Source organism: Lissotriton helveticus, chromosome 5_1, assembly GCF_964261635.1.
Source record: "Lissotriton helveticus chromosome 5_1, aLisHel1.1, whole genome shotgun sequence".
Lineage (NCBI taxonomy): Eukaryota > Metazoa > Chordata > Amphibia > Caudata > Salamandridae > Lissotriton > Lissotriton helveticus.
Window position 1 is genome coordinate 692,112,948 of NC_136065.1, and position 26,481 is coordinate 692,139,428.

A 26,481-nucleotide genomic window follows, 5' to 3' on the forward strand; every position below is an offset into this window, starting at 1 on the left:
TTCCATTTCTACATATGTGCCTAGAGCAATTAAGTTCTGCATTGTTTGTGTTAGCAAAGCTAAATAAACACAAGTATAACCTTTGTTTGCCACCAAGGGGTTCCATATGACATCAAACGAACGAGAATGGTGCTGAAGTTGTCTGTGAGATCATCTGATACTCCAAGTTGGTGAACACCACTTTAGTTGAAGCTGACATCTGCAATTGTATGTTTGGCATCCCCAGTCGCTCCTCCAGTACAGCTGATACCATGAATGGGCTGCCCAGGGGTTGTGAAGTCACGGAGAGGACATGGACCACATCTCTCTGGCTAGATGTACCTTGCCAATCAGGCCAGTCTCCCGCCTTCAATGCCCTTCCTTGTCGTCCTTTATACCTTCTCTATCCAGTACCCTAAGTGATGGTGCTACGCTGTCAGTGCGAGAGCAGAGTGCCAGCCCCTAGCCGACCGCAGGTCTGAAAGCCACCCCGTCATGGACTCTTCTCCTGTCTGCTTTCGTGGTCTGTTCAGATCTACGGACAACAGGAAAGATGGAGGTTGGTAATGCCGGTGCCTTCTCAGGACTGCATTGATGTGGGAGAGGTTGAAGAAGCCAAGTGAGCCGCAGAATCGTTAGTCACATTTCCCTGGTGCTCTTGGGTCTCTGGAGACGTAGGCAGATTGGGAGAAACATCTTTTATTTTTCATTGCTGTGACGTAATGAATAATTTCTCTGTTGTGACTGACTGCTGAAACTGCTCTTTAAGGCCCACAGTGTTCGTCTAAATGACGGACACCAAATACAAGTCTTGAAGCACAAAAATGTTAAACAACATTATGAAGAGTATAGTTTTTATTTTAATTTGCAGCCATGCACCCATGCCTGCCTAGTTGCAAACATTATGTGTGGCACCTTCAGAAGACTATAGGGTTTTACTAAATATACATTTCTATTTCGAGGTTTAGAGACTTTCTTTTATGATTAAAAGGGAAGGCTTCAATTCGAGCATGCAAAATGCTGTTGGCCACAAGGGCTGGGCTGGCTGAATTTGTACCACAACACATGGACCACATTGTAGCGCTCCTCCTATGGGGCATCACTTTGTGTCTTCCTAATGCATAAAACACTGTACCCCTAAACTGAACATGGTTTACCCTCCCCATGATGCTCAACACGTTGTCCTCCCCACAGACACACTAGGCTGTGCTCCCCTGAGGTGCAGCACCCTGTGCTCCGTGTGACCGGATAGTGCATACCACCTTGTGCCCTGGTAATGCACACCACCTTGTGCAATGGTAATGCACTGTACCCTGTGCCATGGTCATGCACTGTGCCATGGTCATGCACTGTACCATGGTCATGTACTGTACCCTGTGCCATGGTAATGCACTGCACCCTGTGCCATGGTAATGCACTGCACCCTGTGCCATGGTAATGCACTGCACCCTGTGCCATCCTGCTGCACAGGGTTTAGATAGTTGTTGATCTGTGATATTTGTTGTTGTTGTATGTTTGTGTGCCTGCATGTATGTTTTGTGAAATTTAGTGTCCAAGTATAGTCCGAATGTATTTACTTGTGCATCCACTGTCTGTTTACGCATTATTGTTAAATAAAGTGCATTGAAAGAAATATATATTGTGAAGTCGCAATCCTTATAAAGGAGCTCGGTAGAGAGTGGTCTGTTAGGCTGGGAAAAAGTCTGCGATGGATTGTTTTAAGAAGGGGTGGACACAGAATTGATTGAAGATTAGATGTATTAAGTAACAAACAGCAACCCTCAACATCTTCCTTCAACAGCTCTTTCTCCAGCTCCTCCACCACACTCAATAACTAATTTGTTGTTGTACCTTTGCTCATACATGTCTTGATAATTTTCTACTTTCATCCTCAAAGCATACTCATCTACCACCTTCCTTCCACATCTTCCCATCCAAGCAGGTACAGCTATAGAACAAGGTACTTTTCTCTTCAATAAACAAAAAGGGGTTTCACCTGTAACAGAATGTGGCGTCGTTCTATAATTCCACAACATGCTTTTTACTGCAGTCTTCCAACACCCTCCGTTTTGTACCACCATTTTGATGCATTCACCAATCACGCGGTTAAAACGCTCAATTAAACCATTTCCCCTGGGATGATATAGTGGGGTCTTGCAATGTTTAATTTCCAACTTCCTGAGAAAATCATCAAATTCTTTAGATGTAAATTGAGTTCCGTTATCAGTCATTATTTCCGCTGGACAACCTTCCCTGCGAAATATCTCCTCACAAAGTTCTATTACATTGCTGGTTTTAACTTCTCGCACAAATGTCAACTCCGGCCATTTAGAAAAATAATCCCTTAAAACGATGGCATATTTGTTACCCACTCCTAAAATGTCAAATGGACCACATATGTCCATTGCAACCTTTTGCCACGCTCTTTCAGGAAATTTACATGATGAATAGGACTTTCTTGAACCAGGTGTGACTTATCACTTCGAGAACATGTTAAACAATCTCTAACAAACCTTTCAATTTGTTTGTCCATTCCTGGCCACCACAAATCCTCTCTAGCTTTCCTTTTCAAAGCAGACATTCCACCGTGACCTTCATGTAACATTTCCATTAATTCCCTCTAACCTGTCACACCTTCTTAAAATACCATTCACAATAGATAATTCCTCCCATACCTCTTTGTACTGTACTGTGTCCTCATTAAGTTTCCAACCATCAACAACAGGCAATTTATCTATTACTTTCTTAATGCTCACATCATCCATCATGGCTTGTTTCCACTGAGCTTCATCAATGGCACAACACACATCAGAAAGCTCAGTTACTATCCATTCATCCAATTCAGAGTCAAAACTCTCAGTTCCAGAGTTTGTAACTGGAAGACGAGACAAACCGTCTGCATTGATATTTCGTACACCAGGAACCTACTTTAAACAAAAATCAAATTCTTGTAAACGATAAATCCACTTCGCTGTGATCCAGCGCTCTCACCAAAATTATGCATAAATGATTCTACCTACTACCACTAAATTTACCATACAACACTAGGCCCATATCAACAACAGAGCGACTGAATCATGAGGTGATAAGATCTATATATGTTGTTTAAACTACCCACAATAAACAAGACCAGCTTGTCATTTAGAAAGTTTATTTAAACATATCTAGAAAAACTTAGGTTTTGGAATTTTATTAAACAGGCATTAGAAAGTCATAAAGAGAGGTTTATTTAGAATTAATAAAGAGAGCAAAATTCAAGAAATATTATTCATTAGCAGGAATAAGTAAAATTTAACATTTCCAAACCCTAACTATCTCACTGTCTCTACCCTCATCACCTAGAAATAAAATAATTATAAAACTGCTTTCCTTACGTATTGTTGTCCATCAGCATAACACGTCCCTCTGGAATCTCGAGCACAAGCCAAATGTCTACTGTTTGAGCTGATTCTTATACCCTAAAACTATGCTGAGCTAACTATTTTCACATTCCAGCAGACAAATTCTAGCTCTCCATTGGCTGAGCCACCTCATGCCACAGTAAATTGTGACATCTCCTTTCCACATGCCCAGGCTTATTCACTAGTTCATTGTTCATGCAGAAGTCTTGGCAGCACTTCCTCAGGCTGCTACAATTTGTAGCGAAAGAAGTTCAAGCAATGCAAAATCTATCACGTCTCTTCCTTCCAACCTCGAGCCTGTCCGTTCTGAGCTCCCGTGGCACGTTTACAAACCTCTCCACAGAGTCACTTTTAGCAGTTCTTTCCAAAACCTTTCAAATTAAAAGTTCTTAGGCTTTTCATCCTTTTCAGAATTATTTTCTCTTGTGGTAGTTTCATCAATAGGCCTCTTTTCAAAAAGCGTCATTTTTCTTGCGTCAAATTTTAAAAGTGACTATTTTTCTGCAGCCATCTCGAAGCTTCATTTGTAAAACTATTATATAAACAAACATAAAAGAATAATTAATGAAAGAAATACAGTTCGTTCTGTTGCCACCCACCATTGCTAATAATTAACCCATTAGTCTAAATTACCTAGCTGAAGCACACAAATAAAGCAGCATTTATATCTACCTTTCTTCATTTAATCAAGCAGGATTCTTTAGGCACCTGTATGAATAGTGACACCACATAGACAAAAGGCAAAATAAGCACATGCCATTCTTTAAATCAGCCCCTATTAGTAATGACACAACAATAGACAAAATTAATTTATTATTTCCACAAACCTGAAGATGCGACATATTGCAACTTTAAACTAGGTTGAATTAATGCACACACAGCACAGATCATTAATATTATTAATAAATTATGGAAGTGTAACTTCACGAGCTGAAATGTAATTCATTTCTGAATCTCGCTCCATCAACTACTTCGCTGTACGTGGAGTAGCTCTGCCAGCTCCAGCTGTTGAAAATATATCAATCAGGGGCTTATGATCAGTATGAACCTCAAAGTCAGCTCTTTCTCCAGCTCCTCCACCACACTCTCAACTCTCTCTCCCGTTGCTAGGATACAATCACTAATCAGATAGAACCATAACATGTATATATGAAAACAGCACATGTAATTAAGAATACAACAGATTGGTTCTTCATTAAAGTGATTAATCCAGGTCATCAGTGCAGTACAAATCGTTGTTACGATACTGTCTACTTCCATAAAACTATGACTTTAATTTCGTACGTTTCTGCCCTTGTTTGCACTGTTTGTTAGAATGTAAATATGGTACGCTTATGCAAGTTGTGTACGTTAGATTGTACATTGTGACGTAGCATTAATGCGGCCTTCGTTTTATTTCAGACCTCCTGAGCCATGAAGATGCAACAACATTAAATGACTTGAAGACTCTTGTGCAGCAGTTGTATAGTACCCTTCGCATCGATGAGCACCAGCTGTGCAAGGAGAGGGAACTAATAGGGCGGCTAGAAGAGCTTAAGGGGCAACTTGGACCCCTAGAAAAGGTATTACAAGTGATAATGTGCTGTAAGGGCCTGAGAACGAAGCAGTTTGTTTATGAATTTACGATAAAGGCAGTATGGACTGGAGGAAATCATTAGCCTTGTTGTTAGTTTTTCCTTGCAGCCAATTTACCCCTTAAGCAGTACATCAGATGACTAAAAACTCTAGTGATTTGCTATAATAAAATACTAGCCTTTGCTACGTACGAATTGTAGATAATTTAGAACACTAAAAGACAGAGCACAGCACAGGTACTGATACCTGAGAACAGGTATCATACAACCAGCGACAGGAGGGCGGTTTGCATTCCTGGCTTAGGTAAAGTCAGAAAAAAGTATACAATCAGATGTTGCTGACAGAAATGCAGAGATGGTTTGGTCCTCAAGTCCACCGGTAGCAATTTACTAAAAGATAAAAGAATGGCTGCTCCAGAAAAAAGACTGGTGCTTCATGGGTGACAATTTGAATGTCAAGCTTCTGAGCCCTCTTTGGCTGGCATGGTAAATAGGTTAGTGATCTATACCATGGCATATTAAGTGAATGGCTTTGTAGGTTAAACAGGTATAGTTCGAACTTTATTCTAGCCTCTTTGGCAAGCATAAATTGTTGAGGATGTGGCTAATATGATGGCATTTCCTGCTGGATAAGACTAAGTTGGTAGAATGCAGAATATTGTGGCCCCGTTAGAAGAGCATTTCGAAAGATTAGACTTTATTGTATTAGGGCATTGGCTGCCATATTAAGCCGAGTGGATGTCTAAAGCAGTAGATTTTTTGGGGAGCGATAGTATGCGAGTTTAACCTACATTAGTGACTTTATACGTGGAACTATTGAGAGAGAGTGGTCAAGAACAAATGCACAGTAGTAGATAGAGAAGACGAAATATAGCAATTTTCAGTTCATTGAGCAGAGCTAGACGAAAATTATTTTCAGGCATTGGGTTAAGAAGTGAAAACGAAGTGTTTTGGGGGTAGAGTTTCAGGAGGTTCTCCATAATCCAATATTTGAGTTTGAGAAGAACTGATCATAGAATGGTCATGTCATAAAATGAGGAGGTAGCCCTGTAGATTTGTGGGTCATCAGCTTACCGATGGATTGCAGCACTGGTCTCACAAACTGCGGTCACTGGTATAATTTGAGCAGCATGGCACGCCGCGGGGAAAAGCAGTGGGGTCTGACTTATCACAGCCAATCTACACTATTTGGGAGTGGTTATATAGAGTGAAACAATGAAGGAGAGCAGTTTAGTTATCAACTTTTGGATTAAATTAACATTACCAAATGGACCGTCAATATTGAAGATGTTTAGGGTTTCACCCTGCCATCAGTTCTGAACTAATTCCTTAAATAATAGATATCTTTATTTAAATCCAGTAAATACTCGGCAGCGTCTGTGCTTAATTCCTCATCACCTATTTCAAAATCCTCCATAATTGGTATTTGGTCTCCTCTCAAATTATATAAGGCTCGACTGGTTCCTAATGCAGCATGCTGGAGTTGTGAAGATGTTCCGTGTGATTTGTACCATGTACTCTGGTCATGTCCTGCACTGAATATTTATTGGCGTTGTATATGGATGACACTTCGCTCTACTAGTTTTTTTCCTTTTGAGGAATCAGACAGGCTAGCTTTGTTGCATGATTTTGTTGCTTTGGATAGTACGACTTATCGTTGGCGTAGATGGATGTCAACAGCTCTTATAGTGCCTAAGATCTGCATATTACCGCATTGGCGTACAGCACAGGCGCCCACACATCAAGAATGGCTTGCTGAACTTTATAGATTAGCCACATATGAACGTAGGATTTACAAGGTTCAAGGTCAAATCCAGGTATTCAATGATGTTTGGAGTCCATTTTTGAACCTATGTAAATACTAATTATCTTTCTCGTGAGTGGGGTATAATAGCCTTATCCATGCAATTGCGATGGCGATTGAAGCATTTCCATCTATGATTTAAAACTGGGACAAATGAGGCTGGTGACTTAAATCATTTGTTTGTTGGGTGTGGGTCTTACGTAGGCAAAGGTTACATTAAGCATTGCTTAAAGTGTTGTCGTCACACGAAAAGGCTCCTTTGCCCCTTATTGGATTTTATTTTTCTATTTCATTCATACTTTCTAAAGTTCTTTTGTCCCTTCTTGGGACCTCATTTAGTATTATATTTATGTTGGATTACTGTACTTTGTGGAATTTAAAAAAGTCATCATGTAATCCTTCAGAAAAGCTTTCTAAATATAGAAATCATTGGCAATCTCCTATTTTTTTATTTTTTTGCAAATACCTGTAAAGGGATACGTTCAAGGTGTTCTAAGGTTACTATGTGATCACAGCAGAGGATAAATGCTCCTACTGCGTCATTACTTAACACAGAGGAAATACAATTGAAAAGCAAAACTCAAAGCCAACAAACATCCCAGTTTCTCTCTCCTTTAAGAGAGCTGAGATAGCTGTATCTGCAAGAGGACCACTGTAATGAGAGGAATTTTGTATTGTACTTTGCACTTACACAGTTGTATTATGTCAGTCTAAATTAGCTTGGAAATACACGGAAAGGCTTAGTTCCCATTTCTGGATGTAGCAGTGGAAGAGGAAAGGCCACATGCCATGCTTCCGGCATGAAAAGCAACCCACACCCATCACCTGTGAAGACTGATAAACGCCCTAGGGACATACTAGTTAAGTACTCTAGATGGTCTTAGCACTTGAGGTTTCCAGATACAATCGAAGTGGGCATAATCAACACCTCCTCTTCGGAAATTGTGATGCCAAAATTAGAGAGTGTACTTTGCATTTCCATGATCCTTACACGTGTTAAATATTAATAGAGGTTACCTTATTTCCTAAAGATGGAATTAAAAACTTCTTGGAAATTGTTGGCTTTTAGCATGGTTGCTTCATTCACCCACTGGACTTAAGCAAACGATAATGTTTAATGCTTCTTATGAATTTTAAAGAAGGTCATTCAGATAGTCCAAAAGAAGGCTGTGAGGACTTAGTCCTTGAAATTAATTGGTTTTTCAATGATGTTTAAACCAGCTCTATTCTATCAATTCAATTCAATTCAAAACCACTTTATTCGATTAATTAAAATCATAAAAGTACACATATAAATCACACATCATAAAATACATTTAAAACGATAGACAATATTAAAATCATATAAAATCCTAATGTAATTCAATTTCATATCCCTTAAAAATACAGATACAAGTAAATACAAAGAAATTCATGGTTCAATCATAACTGGGCATCTTAATTTTCTCAACCTTACAGCTGCTACAAAATAACAGGCGATATTTAAAATATTCCATGGGTTATCCAATAATTGCAGATACATTAACCCCTTCGATGCTTGTGACGGAACCATTCCGTCATCAGTCACGGTTGAGCTGTGCTGATGACGGAATGGTTCCGTCAGAACCACACCCTGTTCTGGAATGTCCAGCACCGGGGGGAAATCGGCGCCGCACGGAAGCGGTTAAGGCAGGTTTAACCTGTAAGAACCCCTTGCCTCCTAAGAGTGGAATTATAGGCTGCACAGCGAGGGGCAAGATGGCGGCGTCAGGCTAGAACGCCGTTAGCATCTCCTAGCTGACTCCAGAAGAAGCACGCCGATACTGGGGGAAAATGAATGAAAAAGCCTCGAATTTTAACTATCGGCTGGGAATTTAAATTTATTTCGAGATGACCCCACGATGTCCTGGTATCAACAGAAAAAATTAATAAGAAACAGCAAATAATGTCTAACGCAAGCTAACTTGAAGCATGTCCGCGCTGCAGAATAGACAGAGCACCGAGTTAGCAAACTCACCTCCCGGTTGCAAAGCTGCGGTACTGAGAACACAGCTCTCGTTGTTTGCCTCCCTGATCGGTTTCGCAGTGATACGGCTGCTAACCGGTGGCCGCCCCTCTCCAGGTGTCCGGCTCGCTCAGCGGCAGTGGCAAGAGGGAAACACGGAGGACGCCGCTTTCTCTGCTAGCATGGCTCCTAAGAATTCTGCCGCGGTTGCAGCCGCCGCAGCAAAGACCAGAGCGGCGAAGCAAGCTCTCTGTGACCAGGAGGCAATGAGTAGACGCGGAACTGCTCGTTGTGGTGGCAGCCCTGTGGCTGATGGAACGCCGGTTCGGAAGGGCGCTGCAGCATCGTCTCCCGCCCTGGCCGCCCCGACTGTGATCTCAATGATGCAGCGAGCAGCAAGCCAGAAAGCCCCAGGTAAACACGCACAGCAGGATTCTTTGAAGGCTGCCTCTGTTCCCGAGGCATCTGTGCGGGTGGAGGAATGTTCACCAGTTGGGACACCTGGCGAACGGGCGGAGTCTGCATCTATGGCAGTGTGTGTGGAAGCGCCTCGAGGCTTGGCCCCTGTGGGGCAAATGGAAGTGCAAAGCGCCTCTACAATGGCCCCTCCTGAGGCTCCTGGGACTTTGAATCATGAAGAAACACCAACGGAACTCCCGATGCCTCAAGTCTCGAAAGGTATGTCTTTAATGGGAGATGGCAGCACAGTATTTAACACGGGTGCTGCAGTGGCGATAATAGATATTTCAGAAATACCTACACAGACTCCCCCAAATATTAATATTATGGCTCCTCCTTCTACTACTACTGTTCTTACCGGTGAGGGAATTAATGACAATGACAATAACACCCAACAGAGTAATGAAGTACCTATAACTACATCTATACCCCCCCTACTTTCACAAAACACCAATAGGGGGCTTGGTACTGATTAAAATATATCTGTTCAACAAGGCGCTATACCCAAACAAGCAACCACCAATCTGAAGGTAAATGTAGATGTAGGAGTGAATGAAAGTGTCACGGCAACTGATAATGCGACAGACTATTGCAATCGATCTGGCTGAGATAATAGAAACAGATAAAGATCTTACAGATCCTACAGACTTCTACTCATTCTCGGAGGATATCAGCTGGTCGGGCGATACAGAGGAGGAGATCGTCGAAGCAGAAGAAGATCCTGAGTCAAATATATGTTCAGAGACTGACTCAGATCCACCAAAGGAGACACGTGACAGAAGGAGGACTATACTCAAAAAGAAGAAAGGAGGACACCATGGGGCAAACGACCTGGCTTGGGATTATACCCCGACAAATCTGGGCTCAAGCCAAAATTCTACTCTTGTAATGCCTCAACCACCACTCTCAATCCAAACCTCAACATCAGAGCAAACTGACTCGTCAGGAGCTACGCTAGCACAAGTCATGGACACAGTACTACAAGCCATTGCATCCCATCGCGAAGAGACATCTAAGGATGGTCGAAAGGCACGAGCTGCATTACAAAAGGTCCAAGGTGTTGTGCGTAAGCTTTCTAAAACCGTAGGTGCCTTCACCGAACGAATTAACGACATGGAAGATCGTATAGTATTGAACGAGAGAGGCAGCAACGACTAATGAGCGAGTAGAAGCTCATGAAGCTGAGCTCCAGGACATAAGATGGAAACTAGAGGATTATGAAAATAGGTTGCGTAGAAATAACCTACGCGTCCTTGGCATACCGGAAAAATCTGAAGGCGAGGATTATCGAGCATTTATTATACAGCTACTGCGTGACACCCTTCCTGAGCTTGCTAGCTGGGATTGGAACTAGGAGATACAGCGGGCTCACAGGGTTCCTCTAACCTTAAAATCCACAGCTATGACCGGGGAAATACCCACGAGCTGTCTTAGTTTATTTTGGGAACTTTATGCTTCGGCAGGCCATCTCTGATAAAGTTACACCAGACTAACACCGCAGTAAAGATGCCATCTCGTATTTTGTACGCCCAGATTTCTGCCACTTCAAGGTAGAAAGGAGGTGTCGACTCAGACAGCTAATCAAACCTTTTCAAGAGAAAAGAGCGGTGGTATATTTGAACAATCCAGCTAAACTGAAAGTCATATATGGCGGACAAACAAAATTCTTTACATCAGAGATTAAAGCAAAAGAATATCTTGAAAGTATAAAATAAATTTAACAGCAGTTTTTCAGACTACAGTTTGTACCTTCTACTGGGACTCTAAATAAACCAGGAAGATAATGATTGTAGCACTATATGGATAGAGAAGCTATGAAGACATCCTAATTACAGGATCAAATAGTCCCTCACTGAATGCAACAGTCTAGATTTAAATTAATATCTATAATATCTTATATTTTTCTCTTTCTTTCCCCTTTCTCTTCCTTTAATTTTTTTTATTTTTGTAGTCTGTTTTCACAAAATTTACATAATTTTTTTTCTCCCTTTACTCTATTTATTTCTTTTTTTTCTTAATGTTGCATGCTTCTTCTGGTACCGGTTAGGCAGTGCTAATCCATCACTATAGACTCTTATGGAGTCTAGCTGCCTTTTTGGGGGTTGTAAGGGGGGAGGGGCTCATTGGGGGTGTTTGGTGGGAGTGCGGGGGGTGAGGAAAAAATGCAGTATAAAATGAGCAGGTTAAAGCATACTAATGGTACTTTTGTAAATAGCACAATTACTTTGGTTCAATACACAAACTCAAATAACACTATATATCCTCTAAATTTTGAAACACTACTATGGGGAAGTTAAAACTAGGATGTTGGAACGTGGCAGGGCTTAACGACAGGGGGAAGAGGGCACAACTGTATCAAATAATATATCAAAACTCATGGGACATTATATGTATACAGGAAACCCATCTTCCAATAGGCGAAATAGACCAGCTAAAAATCCCTGGGTATAACATTCTGGGCTCAACTACACAGACCTCTAAGATCAGGGGAGTTATCATGGCAAGAGTGAAGCTGGGTAAACCAATACGCAAAAAGGCTGACCCACATGGCAGGTGGGCCATTGTACAACTTGATATAGGTATTACCATCTGTTCGATCTATGGCCCAAACCTTGATGATCCCACTTTGTTTATTGACCTAGAACTAGAGCTGGCATTATGGACAGGCACGCTAATAGTATGCGGGGACCTTAATATAACGATGGGCCTTACACAGAATAGACAGTCTCATTATGCGTACACAGGACGAAAACCCAAAGTATTTAGGATAATACAGCAGCTGATGACTAGTCACAATCTAAGAGATATCTGGATTTTAAAGAACAAAGGTGACCCTGGATTAAGCATGGGCGGATTTTGCGAATTGGCAATCCGCGAACTTGCGTATTTACGGATTCGCAATCCGCAAAATCCGCGAACTCTCGCGAATTTGCAGGGTTTTTTTTTTTGTGTTCGCAAGGATTTCAGCCAGTTCGCGAGGGTTGTGTACCAGTTCGCAATTGCGAACTTACTTGTCGGCTCGCAACGGCCGCGACTATGTTGTTTCTACGTCTGGTTCACCATCACAGGTTCACAGCACCCTCTGTTTCACCACTGCCACCCTCTGGTACACCCATGCCACCCTCTGGCACATCTCTGCCACTCTCTGGTTGGTTTATCACTGTAGATTATGGGGGTGAAAAAAAGCAAGCACACCTGCCCTGCTTCAACTGACATGAATTAATTTGGGGTTGATTAATGTGTCACTGAATTTAAACTTCCAGTCTGGCTGGCACCTGCTTCCTTATCTGTAATTTGCTTTCTGGTGCAGTGCAATTTTTTTTCACAGGACCTTTGTGGCCTACTTGTAGCTATTCTCTGAGCCTGCTGTGAGGGTCGGAGCAGGGTCATAGAATAGTTGCAAGTAGGCAACTGAACTCTGAGGGGGGCCCTCAGGAAGCACTACAGGGAATGGTTACTAATGATAAGATTGAACTTTTGCACCTGCTGAGTGCTTTCAGTTTTGTCTGCAATTGCTTTCGGTTGCAGTGTAATTTTTTTAACAGGACCTTTGTTGTATACTTGTAGCTATTCTCTGAGCCTGCTGTGAGGGTCAGAGCAGGGTCATAGAATAGTTTCAAGTAGGCAAATGAACTCTGAAGGGGCCCCTCAGGAAGCACTACAGGGAATGGTTACTAATGATAAGATTGAACTTTTGCACCTGCTGAGTGCTTTCAGTTTTGCAAAAATCCAAATATCCAGCAGCATCCACAAAAAGTAATCCTTCCAGGTCAAGATCAAATCAAAGTGACCAGCACATGAAGAAAGCACTGGGAGGAGCCTGCTGGACAGGAACAGGAAGTTGGAGACTGTGGGACACTTCCTTCCTCCCACCCCCCCCCACCCCCCAAAATGGACTCCTTGCAAAGAAAAAGTGCATGCAAATGTCAACCTGAGGAGTTATTCTGATAAAAATCATAATGTTCAAGGTTTATGCTGCCTGCTGGTGGATTTCCTGTGCGAAATTGCAAATTTTGCAATCTCGCAATTGCGAGATTGTCGCTGCCCGCCGCATCTACGTGTTCGCAAGTGTTTACTCCCGCGAAATTGTATAGTATTCTAGTTGGCAAGTGCGACCAAGCAAAAAATCCGCTTCGCACGGATTTTACGAATTTTTGGCAAGTTTGCGAGAGTTCGCGGATTGCGAATTTGCCGAAAATCAGCGAGGGGAACGGATTTTACGCCCATGCTTACCCTGAATACACGTACTTCTTATATCCTCATAACAAGTATGTACGTATAAACTACATATTATCGACCGTCGATATTGCCCTAAATGCCGCTATCTCTAAAGCCCCCAAGACAATATCAGACCACAACGCACTTTGTATAACATTTGAAGTTCCCAGGTATAAGAAAGTGTACTCTCAGTGGTCATTTGATCGTAAACTTCTTGCTAATCAGGACTATATAACGCATATCAGACAATGGACTAAAGAATTTTTTTATATTAATCAATAAAGTGCATCTAGGCTGAATGTATGGGATAGCTACAAAGCAGCTTTAAGAGGAGAAACCTTTACCTTTGTAGCAACTCGCAAAAAAGAACGTGATAGACTATCTGTACAACTAATAAATGACCTAATGAACTTAGAACACCTACACGCCAATCAGATACATCACGGGAATCACGCGGAAGACATTCTTCGTAAGATCTTAGTTCTTAAAGCCGAGATCAATAGTGACCTTACACAAAAAGCAGCGGAAATTCTCCAAGTAAATCGAAATAAAACATACGAAACTGGAAAAAATGTAGGGAAATATATGGCTCTTAGAACTCGCCAGATACAATCGCATAATTCCATCCAATGCATCGAGTATGGGGGACAGAAACATACTACCCCGGATGGTATTGCTGCATCATTTCAAGACTATTATCAGAAATTATACCAGAATGAAGATAGTCGAGATCTGATACTAAAGAATTCTTAAGTAACTGGCTTACAGAGACAAACCTGGGTAAAACCATAGATGAAGCTACAAGAGAAGATCTTGAAAAAGAAATAACTAGAACGGAAGTAGAATTAGCTTTATCAGAATTAGCTACAGGAAAAGCAGCAGGGCCAGACAAAATTCCAATAGATCTTTATAAAAATACTGGGTAATTTAATCATTCCATTTCTTAATGATCTTTTTCTTGGGATACAATGGCATGGTAAACCTCCCGAATCATGGAAACAAACTAACATAGCCATTTTTCCAAAAAAAGATAAACCACCAGATCAAACAACTTCATACCGACCAATATCACTAATTAATTCAGACTCAAAGATCTATGCCAAGATCTTTGCCAATCGTCTGAGTCGGATCATCGAACAGCTGGTCTCCCCCTGGCAGCACGGCTTTAAACCTGGCAAAAGTACGACAGACCATACTCGTAGAGTCATCGCCCTTTTTGACATCATGGGAGTAGAGGGAGGCCAGTTGTCGATGATCCTATTAGACGCAGAAAAGGCCTTTGACCGGGTCTCATGGCAGTTCCTTTGGGAGATACTAGCTATAAATAACATCGGCCCGGTCTTTATAAAATCTATTAAAGCCCTTTATGTAGATCCTAAGGCAAAGGTCATGGCGGGCGGCTGCGAGTCTGAATATATCAACATCCAGAGAGGCACGCGGCAAGGGTGCCCGTGCTCTCCACTATTTTTTGCCCTATATATCAACCCACTAATTCTTAAACTCATAACCTCGCCTTTAATTGAACCAATCAAAGTAGGTATATATAGCACTAAAGTACTCGCTTACGCTGATGACGTGGCAGTAGTAACAACAAATCCCACAGAGGCTATAGTTGAGATCGATGAAATCGCTCGATCCTTTGGTTTATACTCCGGATACTCCCTGAATAGGGATAAAACGATGGTCATTTGTACTGAGAACACGCCTTTTATCAGCCAATATAGAGTCAATAGTGCAAAATATCTGGGGGTGAATATCTCGCCAAAAATTAGCGATATCAACCAGTTAAATTATGATCCACTCATTAACAAAATGAAAAAAGAGCTACTTAGAGTTAATAATCTTCACCTCTCTATAATCGGCAGAGGACATTACATTAAAATGACTGTATTTCCTAAGATTCTATATATGTTTCGAGCAATTCCTCTTCTAGTTAACAGAGATACAATCAAAACGTTAGTCAGTAATATCTAGGTTTATTTGGAATTACGGAAAAACTAGGAGAGCGCTCCATAAGCTGACACTACCATATTCTAGAGGTGGACTGGCAATTCCAAATCTAACATACTATCTATGGGCAACACTCTTACAACAAATGACTATCTTGTTCTCAACCCGAAGCTATATGGACATTAGCGGAGACCTGATTATACCATCAATTTATGAACTAATGTTGGGTAGCAAAGCAAGAGGCTTATTGTTAAGACAAGTTGAACCATCTTATTTTAAAAAGACTAAATTCAAGATCTTTACAGATACTTTAAAAATTTGGAAAGGAGCTACCAAAACTCTAACAATACCAAGATATACTAAATATACACCCTTATGGCATAGCTTAATAATACCACTTTATCTTAACGATAATACCTCTAGGAGGTGGGAGAGACTAGGCCTAGTAACAGTGGGCGATTTTCTTGGCAGGGAATGTAAAACTACCTTTGGAGAACTTTGTGTTAAATATCAGATCCCTCCTACAGATTATTTAAAATACATACAAATCTCCACATCCCTTAGACAGTCGATATTAAATATAGACGTAAAATCCATACCACTATTAGATCTCATAGGCAAACATACAACCAGAATAGGCAATATCTACGATTTATTTATAAGGAATCATCCTGACGATCTCGAATATATTGAAAAAAACTGGGCCAACAAATTTAATAATGCAAATATTGATATAGATATGTCTCTACATTTATCATCTAAAGTTTTGCTGGCCTCCAATTTAAAAGCCCAGACCTACAAAACAATATATAATCTATACTTTACCCCTTCTAAATTATTCACTTGGGGAAAAAGGGAAAATGATCAATGCCCTAGATGCACATTAGGACCAGCCAATCTCATTCACATGTTCGCGGAATGCCCAAAGCTTGACGAGATTAAAAAATGCATTGTTAAGTTTTGGGCCGAAATCTTCGGACGTGAAGTAAGAGCATCATCAACTCTTTTTATCCTAGGATACGATGACTCCTTAGGTCATAGCAATAAAGAAACCCTGGCTATATATGTAGGTACGGCTGTCTATAGAATCATCCTGGCAGCACGGTGGAAAGATCATGACGCCCCTACCTTTCAGGGATGGCTGAATAGACTGCTAGGCATCTACAAACAAGAAATAGCAATTTATAGAACCAGAGGTAATAAATCGAGATCACTTGGCGAACAAATATGGGCTCCAATTACCACCTGGTATGAAAGTCAAAGGCATTGATAATTTTTTTTCTAACTGGAAACACATTATACAAAAGTATTTTTTGTAGATATTCTTTCCTTAAAATTTTTTTGGAATACTTAAGAGCTTTTATGAAATAGCGGGGAAATGAATTATGGAATGTTGCAGTACTTATTTAGTTTAATATAATTGTTTAAAACGGTAAATGTATTATAAGCCCTAATTTCTATTGACCAAATCTATAATCATTTATTTTTATCTCCTATCTTTTTGAACTTATGTTTGCAAATTCCTTATATTTTTTGCTATTTCTCGTTTATGTATCCTGATAATCTGCTCAAATAAAAAACTAAAAAAAAAAAACAAGAGTGGAATTATAAACTTTTTCCTAATATCAGAATAATGATCGCAAAAAAATATAAAATGCGTGGTATCTTGGATTGAGCAGCTATCACAATCACAAAGTGCTGCCATCTCTGGTTTACTCCAGCCTTGAAAGATTCCTAATAAAAGGTGAATCTGATTGAAACGGAATCTAGTTAGCAACCAACGGTGATATGGTCGTGTTACTAGCTTTAGATAGGGCTCAATAGAAGGTGATGTGACTAGTAAAAAATGAATGAGCCCTAACCAGAGGTTTTTGTAGTTCCTCAGCCTCCCGTTCCTGTGTCCTTAAGGACAACAAATGCTTTTTGACCCACCTTATATCTCCTTTAACAATACCCTCTGGGGTTTCAAACATTTCTGGTCGCCCAAGTTTCATGAACATTGACTTAACGTAAGAAAGCCACTGTATTTCATTTCCCCTTTCTAAAATAATACAGTCTTTTAAAATACGTCAATTTAGCGTTAATTCTGGGTTAAGCCAGGTTTTTAGCCAACAAATAAGGGGAGCCATGCTAATCAGTTCGCAAACAAACCCCATTCCCAGCTCCTGGTGGGCAGCAAATGTTGGGGTAGATTGGGGGATAGACAAGAGGGAGCAAACAAATGTATTTTCAACCTTCTGCACCTCTTCAACTTGCTTATACCCCCAGATTGCAGCACCATACAACGCTATTTCCAGGCATTTTGCCTTGTAGATGGAGAGAATCTCCTCACATGGCCTTCCCCCTAGTCGGTGTGCAAAACTTAATAGGGCTGATGTCGATCTTCCTAAAGCATTCTTTTTTTGCTAAGCGCTGGGGGGCCCAGGAACATCGGTCATCAAACAGGACCCCCAGGTAGGTAAAGGCCTTCACGCTTTTCACCTCCGCTCCCTCACAATAAGAGGTTTTCACTTTGTTCTTACGTATCCCCATAGCATAACATGTGAATCTGAAAGAGACACGTTAGTATTAGACTCCTTACCTTAGAATATCCCCAGGCCTCAGACTGGATCCGGAAACTTTTGCGTACCAGTACCCTTGCGCATCGGTAGGCGTCGTCTGCGGCTCCGCGTCCGTCGTCGGCGTCGTGGGCGCCGCGATGCCGTCGTCTGAGTACTTGACGCCGCCTCCGCGTGCTGACGTCAGTTCTTCTTTTTTCCGCGCCAGCAAGCGCAGATCTGGAAAAAGCAGTAACCCTAGTCAATTTTTGACTACCTTTTTGATCACTTTTTGATTGTTATTTCGAGTCTCTCGACTCCGAACGGTGCCGTAGGGATGCCCGGCTTCAAGCACTATGACGATTGCGACCGCCTGATGTCGGTCACGGATCCTCACCGCGTCTGTTTGTCTTGTCTGGGCGTCGACCACGACGACAAGGCCTGCTCAGACTGCCGGGCCCTCTCTTCGAAAGCCAGGCAGGAGCGATCCCGCAGGCGAATCGAACTCCGGCAGTCGGTCCCGCGCCGCGAGAGGTCCCGATCCCATGGGAGGTCGAGGGACAGGTCGCGGGCTCGGAGCCACCACAGTTCCGAGGGTAGGCCGCACTCCTCCGGGTCGAAGTCGTCATCAGGTAAGAGGCACAAGAAGTCCAAGCGGCATCATCGCTCTTCGGACTCCCCCGGACGCTCGCACGACGCGGCCGGGGGTTCGGGTGACACCACCCACGCGGCTCCGTCGGAGTCGCGGGCGCCGCGTGCAGCTCCACACCCTCCGGTCCCTGGGCTGAACGCGACGCAGGAGGAGATCGAGCGCTTCCTCATGGCCATGAGGAAACTCTCTCCGGCGGGCTCCGCGGCGCCTTCGGGCCCAGCGGACCCGTCTGGGGCCCCTAGCGGGTCGGCGACTCCGGCCCCGACGCCGTCGGGTGCTTCGGCCCCGACGCCGCCGACGCCTTTGGGGCCGGCGCCGCAGGTCCCCTCTATCCCGCCGGCGCCTTCAGGCCCGGCGCCGGGGTGTTCAGTTGTCCCGGCGCCGCCGGTGCCTTCGGGCCCGGCGCCGCAGGACTCCGCTGGCCCTCCTTCGGGATCTGGTTAGTCGCCGGTGGATCTTACGGCCTCCCCGGCGTCGGACCCGCAGGTGTCGCCTCCGGCGCCGTCCTCGGGCGGCGCCGTCCCCGGTTCCACCTTCGTTCCTGTTCAGTCGTCTGGACGGCCCCGATGGGCGCCGCTCCAGAGGCCGTTGGGTGAATTTCACTTTTATGAACAGGCCCCATTAGTTGAGAACCCTGGGTTTCAGGAGATGGGTGATGAAGAGGACTGGGAGGGGTCTGAGGGCCCTCTGACCAGGGAGTGTCAGTCTCATGAGGACTGGATAGGAGACCTTGGGGAGGCCAGTGGCCTGGACACCTCTCCAGACACTGGTTTTGTCTCCCCTCCTACCGTGGCTTCGGAGGAGGGGGCAACCTATAGTGTGGTGCTGATGAGGGCTGCCAAGGCCTTGGGCCTTGAGCTCCCCGTCGCGGCCGTGAGGACTAACCTCCTCACTGAGGTCCTTAAACCGCAGTCAAGCTCAGCCGAGCCTCTGCTGCCCTTTAATGAGGCCTTGACCGACGTTCTTCTGGGCACTTGGTCCAAGCCCTCTACGGGTTCGCCCGTAGATAGGAACGTGGCAAGACGCCACCGCCCAGCCCCGGGCGACCCATGTTTCCTGTCCTCCCACCCTACCCCCGAGAGCCTGGTCATCCAGGCCTCCAATTCCCAGACCGCATTCCCGTCGGCCCCGCCCGACAGGGAATCCAAGAGGTATGACCAGTATGGGAAGAAGATCTTCTCATCCCTTAGTCTAGGCCTGCGGTCTTCCAACACCGCCTGCCTCTTGGGACGTTACACCCACTCTGTGTGGGATAAGGTCGCGGAAGTGCTGCCAGAGTGTCCGTTGGAGGTACGGGCCAAACTCGGCCAAGCCCTTGTGGAGGGCCGGGATGCAGCCAAGTATTCCATCAGGTGTGGGCTGGATACCACCGACTCGCTGGGTAGAGCGATGGCAACGACGGTGGCGGTCAGACGCCACGCCTGGCTGAGGTCCGCCAACTTCTCGGCTGATGTCCAGAGCACGCTCATGGACATGCCGTTCGATGGCCGTCGCCTCTTTGGCGACAAGGCAGACCATGCGCTTGAGCGCTTTAAGGACTCCAGGGCTACGTCCAAGTCCTTGGGCCTCTCGGGCCAGCGCCAGCAATCGGCTGCCTTTCACTCCTTTCGTGGCCACGGAAGGGGTGCGCCCACACGCGCCGCCAGCCACGCTCCGCAGGGCAATACCCAACGCGGTGGCGGCCGTGGGAACCGCCGTCCAGGCGGTCGGGGGCAGCGGCGAGGTCAGTCCACACCTTCCCCCGCAGCATCCGCCTCAAAACCCTCCTAGTCCGTGTTTTCAGGCCCATGTGACGCCAGTGGGGGGCAGGGTTCGCCATCACCACCTCCACTGGCGCACTGTCACTTCGGACAGGTGGGTGCTGCAAATCGTCCGAAGGGGCTATTCCCTCCCCTTTGAGGCGACTCCTCCAGCCATGCCACCGCAGAACCACCGTGTATCGGGGGATCACTTGCGACTTCTGCAGGAGGAAGTTACGGCCCTCTTGGCCAAGGGGGCCATCGAGCGCGTTCCTGGGCCAGAAGTAGGGTGTGGTTGCTACTCCCACTACTTTCTGGTACCCAAGAAGGGCAAAGGGGGCCTACGCCCTATCTTGGATCTACAAAACGTCAACGGCTTCCTCCGGAAGGAGAAGTTCAAGATGCTGACACTGGCTCAGGTCCTAGCTGCCCTCGACCCAGGAGACTGGATGGTAGCGTTGGACTTGCAGGACGCTTATTTCCACATCCCCGTCCTGCCTGCCCACCGACGCTACCTGCGGTTCACGGTTGGCCACGAGCACTTTCAGTTTACCGTGCTCCCCTTCGGCCTTACCAGCGCCCCACGGGTGTTCACGAAGGTGATGGCGGTGGTCGCAGCTCATCTGCGCAGGTTCGGGGTTTCAGTCTTCCCCTACCTGGACGACTGGCTGTTGAAGGCGGGCTCGCCCCTGACAGTCGTCCGCCACCTCCAGACTACGGCAGATCTCCTGCACCAGCTGGGGTTCTCCATCAATGTGCCAAAGTCACACCTGTGTCCCTCTCAGAAGCTCCTCTTCATCGGAGCGGTTCTGGACTCGGTGCAGTTTCGGGTTTATCCACCCGAACAGCGGGTCCGGGATATTCAGGCTCTGATTCCCATCTTTCAGCCGTTATCCCGGGTCTCGGTCAGGTTGACGCTGCGGCTTCTGGGGCTGATGGCCTCCTGCATCCTTCTGGGGCATCACGCCAGGTGGCGGATGCGGGCTCTGCAGTGGGACCTGAAGTTTCAGTGGGCCCAGCATCAGGGCAATCTGTCCGACCACGTCCTGATCTCGAAGGGCACTGCGAGACAGCTGCAGTGGTGGCTCACAGACCGCGATTGGGTCAGCGGCAGATCCCTCTCCCTTCCCCAACCGGAGCACGTAGTTGTGACGGACGCGTCCCTCCAGGGCTGGGGAGGCCACATGGGAGAGGCGGAGATCAGAGGCCTCCGGCGGAGGCCCGGCTCCACATCAACCTGTAGGAGTTGCGGGCGATTCGTCTAGCACTGAAGGCATTCCTCCCCTCTGTCCGGGGGAGTGTAGTGCAGGTGTTCACGGACAACACCACCGCCATGTGGTACTGCAACAAACAGGGCGGGGTGGGGTCGTGGACCCTTTGCCAGGAGGCTCTTCGCCTTTGGCAATGGCTGGAACGCCAGGGCGTGACCCTGGTGGCTCAACACCTGGCAGGTTCTCTGAACGCCAGGGCGGACGAGCTCAGGCGTCGGTGCATGATGGATCACGAATGGCGTCTGAACTCGGACGTGGCGCAAGGCCTCTTTCAGCGATGGGGAGAGCCTTGGTTAGATCTATTCGCCACCGAAGAGAACGCGCAATGTCATCAGTTCTGCGCGCTGGAATTTCCAAGGCGGCACTCGCTCGGAGACGCTTTTCGTCGCGAGTGGAGTTGCGGTCTGTTGTACGCCTTTCCGCCTATACCACTTCTACCCAGAGTGCTGAAGAAGATCAAGCGCGACCGGGCCCAAGTCATCCTTGTGGCTCCGGACTGGGCGAGAAGGTACTGGTATCCAGAGCTACTCAATATGTCAGTCGATCCCCCGGTTCGTCTGCCTCTTCAGGAGGACCTTCTGTCGCAGCAGCAGGGGACGGTCCTCCACCCGAGCCTGTCCAGTCTCCACCTCCATGCTTGGAGATTGAGCGGCGACAGTTGAGGCCATTTGACTTGCCTCCTGAAGTCTGTAACGTCATTCTGGCAGCCAGGCGTCCCTCCACAAAGTCAGTATACGCCTGCAGGTGGAACAGATTTGTGGCATGGTGCACAGCAAAGGCTGTGGATCCTCTTGCTGCCCCTCTTTCTGAGGTTCTTCTCTTCCTTCTTTCTCTTGCCCAGCAGGGCTCTGCTCTGGGCACTATCAAGGGCTATCTTTCTGCCCTTTCAGCCTTTCTCAGGCTACCTGATCAGCCTTCTTTGTTCAAGTCCCCTATTGTAAACAGATTTCTTAAGGGCATCACACACACGTTTCCTCCTGTTCCGTTTGTGATGCCTCAGTGGGACTTGAACCTGGTTCTTACCTTTCTGATGTGCGCTCCCTTTGAGCCACTTCACAACTGTCCTCTTCGCCTTCTAACTTTGAAGACAGCTTTCCTGGTTGCCATCACCTCTGCCAGGAGAGTTAGTGAGCTCCAGGCTCTTTATTGTACTCCACCTTTCCTTTCCGTCCATCCGGACAAAGTGGTGCTACGTACCAAACCTTCTTTCCTGCCCAAGGTTGTCACGGCCTTCCACATCGGGCAGTCTATCACCTTGCCAACCTTCTTCCCGCCACCGCATCCCTCTAAAGAGGAAGAGCGGCTCCACCGTCTGGAACCAAAACGTGCGCTCTCATTTTATTTGATACGGTAATTGCAAACACAACAGTGATGGACAGAATGTGGATCAATGTCACACATTCACCCCAGTCCAAAGATCTGGGCCCAAATCCATCGTTTTTCCACTCCACACCACCCTGGGTTAGACAATGGCGATATGCAAATCAGCGCTGACCCTGTGCCCCATGGGAACAGTCCAGTCCGAACTACAAAAGCCATGTCCTTCCCAGAACTGAATCAAGCATCCGAGGACCGGCCCCGTTTCGAGGTAACACCTCTCATCAGCCCGGCTAGCTTGACTCCAGTGGTGTGGAGTGCCTGGGACTCACGTCTGAGCATCCCCAGTACACTTAGAGCGGGGTGAATGTGTGACATTGATCCACATTCTGTCCATCACTGTTGTGTTTGCAATTACCGCTCTAAGTGTACTGGGGATGCTCAGACGTGAGTCCCAGGCACTCCACACCACTGCAGTCAAGCTAGCCGGGCTGATGAGGTGTTACCTCGAAACCGGGCCGGTCCTCGGATGCTTGATTCCGTTCTGGGAAGGACATGGCTTTTGTAGTTCGGACTGGACTGTTCCCATGGGGCACAGGGTCAGCGCTGATTTGCATATCGCCATTGTCTAACCCAGGGTGGTGTGGAGTGGAAAAACGATGGATTTGGGCCCAGATCTTTGGACTGGGGTGAATGTGTGACATTGATCCACATTCTGTCCATCACTGTTGTGTTTGCAATTACCGCTCTAAGTGTACTGGGGATGCTCAGACGTGAGTCCCAGGCACTCCACACCACTGGAGTCAAGCTAGCCGGGCTGATGAGAGGTGTTACCTCGAAACCGGGCCGGTCCTCGGATGCTTGATTCCGTTCTGGGAAGGACATGGCTTTTGTAGTTCGGACTGGACTGTTCCCATGGGGCACAGGGTCAGCGCTGATTTGCATATCGCCATTGTCTAACCCAGGGTGGTGTGGAGTGGAAAAACGATGGATTTGGGCCCAGATCTTTGGACTGGGGTGAATGTGTGACATTGATCCACATTCTGTCCATCACTGTTTTGTTTGCAATTACCGCTCTAAGTGTACTGGGGATGCTCAGACGTGAGTCCCAGGCACTCCACACCACTGGAGTCAAGCTAGCCGGGCTGATGAGAGGTGTTACCTCGAAACCGGGCCGGTCCTCGGATGCTTGATTCCGTTCTGGGAAGGACATGGCTTTTGTAGTTCGGACTGGACTGTTCCCATGGGGCACAGGGTCAGCGCTGATTTGCATATCGCTATTGTCTAACCCAGGGTGGTGTGGAGTGGAAAAACGATGGATTTGGGCCCAGATCTTTGGACTGGGGTGAATGTGTGACATTGATCCACATTCTGTCCGTCACTGTTGTGTTTGCAATTACCGCTCATTTTATTTGAGTCGCCCACGCCAGTTCCGGGTGGATGACCAACTCTTTGTTGGTTACGTGGGCGCTAAGAAGGGGAAAGCGGTGCACAAGAGGACCATCTCCTGGTGGATCATCTTGTGTATCCAGGAATGCTACTCTTTGGCTAGGAAGGAGCCCCCGGCTGGATTGCGGGCTCATTCCACCGAGCCACGGCGACTACCACTGCCCTGGGCAGGGGTGTGCCCTTACAAGACATCTGTCAGGCAGCTACGTGCGCGTCGCTGCACACGTTTGCGAGACACTACTGCCTGGACAGCCAAGTCCGGAGGGATGGCTTCTTTGGCCGTTCCGTCCTCCAGGACTTTCTGGTGTGATTATTGGTTCGCAGACCCACCACCGGGGTTGGTATTGCTGGGGTATCTATTCTAAGGTAAGGAATCTAATACTAACGTGTCTCTTTCAGATGCACAAGTTACTACTTGTGTAACGATATATCTGTAAGAGACATTAGTTAGTATTAGATTCCTTACCGACCCACCCATCCTCAGCGTTCTGCGAACCAATATCTAGGGTTAGGGTTGTCCCCTTTCACGGCCCTAGTTTCAATGGCACCAGTGTTGGTTTTTAACATGGCTCTGCGTTTCTGGCGCGGAAAAGCTGTGTCTAAGAACTGACGTCAGCACGCGGAGGCGGCGTCTAAGTACTCCGACGACGACATCACGGCGCCGACGACGGACGCGGAGCCGCAGACGATGCCTACCGACGCGCAAGGGTACTGCTACGCAAAAGTTTCCGGATCCAGTCTGACGCCTGGGGATATTCTAAGGTAAGGAATCTAATACTAACTAATGTCTCTTACAGATATATCGTTACACAAGTAGTAACTTGTGCTTTAGCAATATTTACCACCAAATCCAGAGAGTTCATGAACTCCCCAAAGGAGTTCAGTAGTCTCTGTAAACCTATGGGGGTACGAGCTAATAGGACGGCATTGTCCGCGTATAGGAGAACCGGGATGGTACTGATCCCTATACGCGGGACGTCCAAAGTAGCGGTATCCAGGGATTTATCTATAGCATTGATGTACAATGTAAAAAGTAGAGGGGCCAGAATGCACCCTTGTCTGACCCCTCTAACCGATTTAAAGTGTCTTGTGCAAGTGCCTTCCTGTGTCATCCTAACGGACGCAAATAGATCCCGATGGAGATCTGCCTTAAAGAATACCAAACTGGGGTCAATCCCTATATCTAATAAGAGGGACCACAGCTTCGATCTGTTTACCAGATCGAAAGCTGTGGATAGGTTCATAAAACCTAGATAAATAAACCTCTTAGTGGCTAACAGTGTATTTGTTCGTTAGTAAATACAAGTTAAGGCACTGGGCAACGGTGCTTCTGCCCGGTCTAAATCCATATTGGAGTTCCGACAGAATCCTATTATCTGTTACCCACTCAGACATCTTGGTTAAAATAACTTTTCCCAGGATTTTGACAGAAGAATCTATTAAAGAAATTGGCCTGTTACACCTCGGGTCCCCTCTCTGTCCTTTTTTAAAAACAGGGATGATAATAGAGTGGGACCATGAGGCAGGAGACCCATGGAAAACAGTAGAATTAAAAACATTTGTTAACATTTTAGCCCAAAGTTTGACATTGCCCTTGTAGAGGTCGGCGGGGACACCTTCTGGGCCTGGAGCCTTGCTACTTGCAAATGCATTTATTGCTCTCTCCACATCCTCCTCATCAAACACTAAATTGGACTCTGGTAACATACCGGTGGGGGCTATAAAAGAGTTGAATACTTTGTTACTCGCATATATAGCTTTAAAGTGTTTCAACCATTCATCCTCTGAGATATTAATTTCAAGTATATCATTCTCCTCGCCTGTTGGGAGTGGACTAATAACAATAGACCAAAACTTCGAGCTGTCCTTTAAAACTTCTTTAGACATCAAGCTATCCCAAGCCTCTGATTTAATTCCGTTTTTGTGAGTTTGTATGCTTAATTTATATTCTTTTCTGAGACTAGCTATAAGGGCTTTATCCCTGGGTAAAACTTTCAATGATTTTAATAGATTTTGGTGCACCCTAGAGCATTTAGAGTCAAACCATCTTTTTTCTTGTTTACGTTTAGGTCTAATGGCAACGGTTAGGTCTAGAGCAACCTGTTTACGAATTGCTTCAAAAGCAATGATGGTTTCCCCCTCTGCAG

The 26,481-nt window shown here is 45.8% G+C and overlaps 1 protein-coding gene across 2 annotated transcripts in view; it reads left to right on the forward strand.

The window, feature by feature from the left end:
* Positions 1–26,481, forward strand: part of MCU (mitochondrial calcium uniporter) — a 786,648-nt gene that overhangs the window by 650,646 nt on the left and 109,521 nt on the right. For both annotated transcript variants that reach the window (XM_078643082.1, XM_078643083.1), the window contains one exon: positions 4,782–4,942. In XM_078643082.1, coding sequence (XP_078499208.1) covers positions 4,782–4,942 — 161 coding nt within the window. The remainder of the gene's footprint in view (positions 1–4,781; positions 4,943–26,481) is intronic.